This window comes from Saimiri boliviensis, chromosome 4 (genome assembly GCF_048565385.1).
Source record: "Saimiri boliviensis isolate mSaiBol1 chromosome 4, mSaiBol1.pri, whole genome shotgun sequence".
Lineage (NCBI taxonomy): Eukaryota > Metazoa > Chordata > Mammalia > Primates > Cebidae > Saimiri > Saimiri boliviensis.
Genome location: NC_133452.1, coordinates 97,638,185 through 97,644,486, shown reverse-complemented (window position 1 = coordinate 97,644,486; position 6,302 = coordinate 97,638,185). Strand labels below are relative to the sequence as shown.

Below are 6,302 nucleotides of genomic sequence, written 5' to 3'. Positions count from 1 at the left end.
TTGAGGCTCTGGAAATTAAATCCCTTACATCTCCCAAGCCCCAGTCCCCTCGGAGAGTTTTATGTGCCCATTTTGAAAGCTGTAGACTTTGACGACTGGAGAGCAGCGACGTGGGAATGTTTAATGGACGGTGTTTGCCACTCTGGGACTCAGCGTTAGGGATCTAAGGACCTCTGTGGCCCTAGTGAAGTGGCAAGATGTTGGGAAAGTGGAAATCTTAGCGATTGGGACCCTGTTAACATTTCTGGTTTCCTCATAAGCTCATCTCTGGAACCAGCCTTGCCTCCACGAGACCCTACAGTTGAGTATCCGGTTCTTCGTCCTTCATTCTTTTTTTCGGCTCTCCCGGAAGAGGAGGTGGAGACCCAGGTGTTTTAGGAGCCTCATGTCGTCTCACAGACCCCGCGGCGGCAATTTGCACAGACTCCCCTCCAGGTCCCACCCCATCATCGCCCATCCGCAGACCCTGGGCCTCCACGACAAAGCACGGCCTCCCCTCGAGGACCCCCCTCTGGAGAGGCAGAACCATTCAGGTCCCACCGGTTTGGTTGGCCGTTAGTTCTGTGGTGAAGCGTGAAAAGCAAATCAACAACAGTAGCAATAATAATAACAACACTCTTGCATGGCGCGTTGTGCTCATTTGTATGCATGTGTTAGAACCGTCGGGAGACGCAGACCCTGGCAGTGGAAGCAACTGCTGGACAGCGGCAAGGAGCGCGCCGCCTAGCGGGGAAAGGGGAAGGGGCAGCCGAATAAGCCTGGGAAACGGGAATCTGGGGGACAGGAAAGCAGGGCCAGAAGGCTTGCCAACAGCCCAGCTGAAAGAAAAAGGTTTTACTTCCCTTTTAAGAGACTTCTGCCCTTCCCTGAAACCCTGCGCCGCTTTGGAAAGCCCAATTCCTTATCCACCCTCTTCGGTTCCCCTGCCCCTGCTTGAGAAGGAGGCTCGGTCCTCCCCACGCGCTACTCGCCGGCGATTGGGCCCCAGGCAGGAAGTTTCTGATTGGCAGAGCCGTAGAAGCACCGGGTGAAAAGAGCTCCACTGGCTGCGCACCGGAGTCCGGGTTTAGCCAGCGCCGTACAGCAAAATGGCGGCCCCCAGCTGCTTTGGGACGCCTGGGCTAGGAAAGTCAAACTCTGAACTGGAAGAGAGCGCTGACTATGTGGGCGACACTGAAGGTGTTGGCGGGGCGGGACTACGGCCACTTCCGGCCACAGGAAGACGGGGTTCCGTACGACAATATGGCGGCGCTTAGTTGCCTGTAGGCGGAAACTCTGTGACTTCCGGTCCGTAGTGGGGCCTGCGGTGGGAGGGGGAAGGAAGGCGGAGGGAACCATGCGAGGTTCTGAGATCAGCCGCGAGGGTCGCCTCGAGAGACCGTTTCTGAGGTGGGGGCCGGCCGGTGCGGGGACCGGAGGCGGAGGCGGGGATATCCGGGGAGGGGTGTTGGGGAGAGCCGGGCATTGAGTCTGAGGGAAAAGCTGTGATACCTTCCTATCCCTGAAAGGGAGTGGGGCGGCCGGGGGCTGAACTGGGGGAGGGGGATTTGGCGGGAAGCGCATCTACCGGACCTGCCCGACCCAGGGTTGGGATCTAAGAGGAATCGGGAGAACGCAGCGCGGGGGGCGGGGGGGACTTTTGATCAGTTGCAGGTCACAGAGAGAATGGGGAAAATTAGGGTGGGGTGAGAGGGAGGGGACTTGGAGTGAAATATCTTCAACCTGCAGCCCCAGTTTGAGGAGACTCATCAGAGGGTGAAATATGGAGCCAGTTCAAGGAGGGAAAAGGAGAACGGACTCTTGGGAGGGAAGCTCTTTCGCCTCAGAGAGTCTGGAAGTTGGGGTGATCATTCAGGATGGGGTGGGTGTGGGGTTGACGTGTTTGAGGACAGAGGTGGCAAATACCTAAGGTGGCGCCCGTAGGAGTGTGTTATCTGTGCAAGGGGGTGTCAGGACGATTTGGGGTGCAGTGTGGGAGGAAGACTCAACTTGTCAACTCTGAGAAATAGTGGAGGGACGCGACGGAAAGACCGGAAATCGACGTGAGGGGTGGAGCAGAAGGTGGCAACTTACGGTGTGGCGGTGGTTTGCCCTCCCCACACCACTTGAAGGGCCCGAAAAGCATACAGAACTAATGCTTATTGACATCAGGTGGTGAAGATAGTTTTGGTCAGGGATGGATGTTACCGAAACCCAAGGAGTTCGGAAAATGTGTGAGGTGAAGGGATGGGGCAATGCCGGAGGGGCTCATTCCGAGGCTGCATCCCCTTCCAGCAGGAATTCTGAAATCCCCACCACTTCCTCCTTCCGGGGGATTTGATCCCCCATGGCCACCGCTAACAGCATCATTGTGCTGGATGATGATGATGAAGATGAAGCAGCTGCTCAGCCAGGGCCCTCCCACCCACTCCCCAGTGCAGCCTCACCTGAGGCAGAAGCCCCGACCTCCTCTGAGCCTCATGGGGCCAGAGGACGCAGTAGTTCAGGAGGCAAGAAATGCTACAAGTTGGAGAATGAGAAGCTGTTCAAAGAGGTGAGCTTTAGCGGGGACATTTTTGTACCCCAGGGAGGGGGATGGCTGACTGGCTCTCCTGTCCTTTCTTCCCCACTAACCCCACCACCCCTTTCTCTCAACCCCTCCCCTTGTCTCTCTTTCCCTCCCTTCTTCCCCTGAACCTTCCAGTTCCTTGAACTTTGTAAGACGCAGACAGCAGACCACCCTGAGGTGGTCCCGTTCCTCTATAGCCGGCAGCAACGTGCCCACTCTCTGTTTTTGGCCTCGGCGGAGTTCTGCAACATCCTCTCTCGGGTCCTGTCTCGGGCCCAGAGCCGGCCCGCTAAGCTCTATGTCTACATTAATGAGCTCTGCACTGTTCTTAAGGCCCACTCAGCCAAAAAGAAGCTGAACTTGGCCCCTGCTGCCACCACCTCCCATGAGCCCTCTGGGAATAACCCTCCCACACACCTCTCCTTGGACCCCACAAATGCTGAAAGCACTGCCTCTGAGGCCCCAAGGACCCGTGGTTCCCGGCGGCAGATCCAGCGCTTGGAGCAGCTGCTGGCGCTCTATGTGGCAGAGATCCGGCGGCTGCAGGAGAAGGAGTTGGATCTCTCGGAATTGGACGACCCAGACTCCACATACCTGCAGGAGGCACGCTTGAAGCGGAAGCTGATCCGCCTCTTTGGGAGACTGTGTGAGCTGAAAGACTGCTCTTCACTGACGGGCCGCGTCATAGAGCAGCGCATCCCCTACCGTGGAACTCGCTACCCAGAGGTTAACAGGCGCATTGAGCGGCTCATCAACAAGCCAGGGCCTGATACCTTCCCTGACTATGGAGATGTGCTTCGGGCCGTGGAGAAGGCAGCTGCTCGCCACAGCCTTGGCCTCCCCCGACAGCGACTCCAGCTCATGGCTCAGGATGCCTTCCGAGATGTGGGCATCAAGTTACAGGAACGACGGCACCTTGATCTCATCTACAACTTTGGCTGCCACCTCACAGATGACTATAGGCCAGGTAGGGGGTTAATGGGATGTCTGTCAGTGACCTTTATATGTCAGGTATGAGGCGGATGGGGCTTCTCTCTAGTCCTTTCTAGGGTTTGTACTCTTCTAGGCCCTTCAAGGGCTGAGTGCTCTGACTTTATGTCTTCCCACGTAGGCATTGACCCTGCGCTATCGGATCCTGTGTTGGCCCGGCGCCTTCGGGAAAACCGGAGTTTGGCCATGAGTCGGTTAGATGAGGTCATCTCCAAATATGCAATGTTGCAAGACAAAAGTGAGGAGGGCGAGAGAAAAAAGAGAAGAGCTCGGCTCCAAGGCACCTGTTCCTACTCTGCAGACATCCCCAATGCCTCCTCGGATTCTGGTGAGGTGTGGATGGGGTACAGCCTTCAGAGAGACTTTCTCCTTCCCTGCACTGGCTACCAGGGAGTCCAGGTTGACTGATGGGGGAATATGAAAAGGAATGCAAGAATCAGACCCTCTGGGGCAAGGGATTCCTTAGAGAAACTTCTTTGTCCCCAGGGCCCTAGTGGAATGGCATCCCAGGGGTGCCCTTCCACCTCCAGAGCTGAGACAGATGACGAAGAAGATGAGGAAAGTGATGAGGAAGAGGACGAGGAGGAGGAGGAGGAGGAGGACGAGGAGGAGGAAGAAGAAGAAGATGAGGAGGAGGCCACAGATTCTGAAGAGGAGGAGGATCTGGAACAGATGCAGGATGGTCAGGAGGACGATGAAGAGGAGGAGGAAGAGGAAGAAGCAGGTAAGTCAAGGGAACATTATCCTCACCTGTCATTTCTGTTTTGTTAGGCATGAGCCACCTGTTTGAGACCTTCTCCTTCCTCCTCCTGGTGTCCTCTCAGCAGTATTTTTTTCCCCTTGTTCTCAAGCTACCCGCTCCCGTTTTCTTCTTTTCCAGATAAAGGTGGAGACAGGAGCCCCATGTCCTCACCACAGATCTCTACTGAAAAGAACCTGGAACCTGACAAAGAGATCAGCAGGTCTTCAGGGGAGCAGCAAAACAAAGGACTCACAGTGTCACCATCGTTACTGTCAGAAGAACCCCTGGCCCCCTCCAGCATAGATGCTGAAAGCAATGGAGAACAGCCTGAGGAGCTGGCCCTGGAGGAAGAAAGCCCTATGTCTCAGCTCTTTGAGCTAGAGATTGAAGCTTTGCCCCTGGATACCACCCCTTCCTCTGTGGAGACAGACGTTTCCTCTTCCAGGAAGCAGTCCGAGGACTCCCTCACCACTGTCTTAGAGAATGGGGCAGGCATGGTATCTTCTACTTCCTTCAATGGAGGCGTCTCTCCTCACAACTGGGGAGATTCTGGGCCCCCCTGCAAAAAATCTCGGAAGGAGAAGACGCAAACAGGATCAGGGCTGTTGGGAAACAGGTAATAACAACAGGAGGAGGAAGAGTCCCCTGCAAGGAGGGATTGCAGGGGACTTTCGGAGAGGAATATGGGGAAACTGAGTCTGTTGGGAGACACTGGACTGCTTCCCTCCAGCCTCAGTCTTCCTGTACCCCTCTACATATTTATGTTTCTGTTCCTAGCTGTGTGGAAAGGCAAAGGTCAGTGCATGAGAAGAATGGGAAAAAGATATGTACCCTGCCCAGCCCACCTTCCCCCTTGGCTTCCTTGGCTCCGGTTGCTGATTCCTCCACGAGGGTAGACTCTCCCAGCCATGGCCTGGTGACCAGCTCCCTCTGCATCCCTTCTCCAGCTCGGCTGTCCCAAACCCCTCAGTCACAACCTCCCCGGCCTGGAACTTACAAGGTAAGAAGGGGAGGCTGGGTTTCCTCTGATAATTTGTTCTTTTTCATTGTCTGTTTCAGCTGCACCCTTCACATCCTCTCTCTCCCTTTTTCCCACCCACGTTTTATCCTCTAAATCCTCCCGTCTGTTTCTTTTCCCCTGTACTGCATATCTCTCTGACTCTTTGTCTCTCACTCCCCTGCAGACAAGTGTGGCCACACAGTGTGATCCAGAGGAGATCATCGTGCTCTCAGACTCTGATTAGCTGCCTCCCCTTCTCCCTGCCTCCAAAATGTTTTGGGATAGCATTTGGAGGATGGTGGGAAGCAGATGACAGAGGAAGGAATGGACTGGGCTAATCCCCTGTTGGTGTTTCTTTAAAAAAAACAAAACAAAAAAAAAAAACTGAAGTTTTACACAGAAACATAAATAAACAATAAACTTCTTTTCTTATTGTATCACTGTCTATTCCTTCTGCTGACACAGATTGGCATTAGCTGTCCCTTTCCTTGCTCATGGTTTGCCCAATGTTCCCGGGGTAGGCCTGATCTGTCCTTTCTAACGTGGGTTTTTTTGTTTTTTTTTTTGGTCTCATCATATCACCCAGGCCAGAGTGCAGTGGTATGATCACAGTTCACTGCAGTCTGGACCTCCGGGTCTCAAGTGATAATGCCTCAGCCTCCCCAGTAGCTAGGACTACAGGCGCGCGCCACCCCGCCTTGCTAATTTTTGTTGTTTGTAGTTTTTGTAGGTACGGGGTTTCCCCATGTTGTTCAGGCTGTACTTTTTTTTTTAAGTGCTTCAGCCGCCTTAACGCACTTTACTTTTTCACTTCTTGCAGTTGGAGTGAAAAAGCCAATGAGAAGCGGACTCAAGGTTATTCGGCCAATCCAGGCCCGGAGACAGGGGGCGGGGCTTCAGGGGAGATGTCAGGAGCTAGGAAGAGGGCGATTAGATCCCACCAACCAGCTAATGGTCACAGCTCAGAGGCGGAGCCTGGGGAACGATGCCTGGCCCTGTCGCCAATGGGAAAAGGCAAGCTT

General features: G+C 54.5%; 1 protein-coding gene across 2 annotated transcripts; it reads left to right on the top strand.

The window, feature by feature from the left end:
- The first annotated feature begins 1,280 nt into the window (after window positions 1-1,280).
- On the top strand, window positions 1,281-5,717 carry DAXX (death domain associated protein). 2 transcript variants are annotated; one of them, XM_010334022.3, is made up of 8 exons: window positions 1,281-1,389; window positions 2,275-2,533; window positions 2,684-3,515; window positions 3,660-3,871; window positions 4,025-4,262; window positions 4,419-4,896; window positions 5,058-5,280; window positions 5,465-5,717. In XM_010334022.3, exons 2-8 carry the CDS (start codon window positions 2,327-2,329, stop codon window positions 5,522-5,524), a joined length of 2,250 nt encoding a protein of 749 aa, XP_010332324.1. In that variant the 5' UTR covers window positions 1,281-1,389; window positions 2,275-2,326; the 3' UTR covers window positions 5,525-5,717. The 2 variants fall into 2 exon arrangements, with proteins under 2 accessions (XP_010332324.1, XP_010332325.1); XM_010334023.3 differs by having other exon boundaries at window positions 1,285-1,389; window positions 2,278-2,533.
- The last annotated feature ends 585 nt before the right edge of the window (window positions 5,718-6,302 follow it).

Bases quoted from the DNA above. Each gene is read 5' to 3' on its own strand.
- DAXX (XM_010334022.3), top strand. From the start codon at position 2,327: ATGGCCACCGCTAACAGCATCATTGTGCTGGATGATGATGATGAAGAT. The intron at 2,534-2,683 runs GTGAGCTTTAGC...TGAACCTTCCAG, and splicing joins ATGAGAAGCTGTTCAAAGAG to TTCCTTGAACTTTGTAAGAC. The intron at 3,516-3,659 runs GTAGGGGGTTAA...CTTCCCACGTAG, and splicing joins CACAGATGACTATAGGCCAG to GCATTGACCCTGCGCTATCG.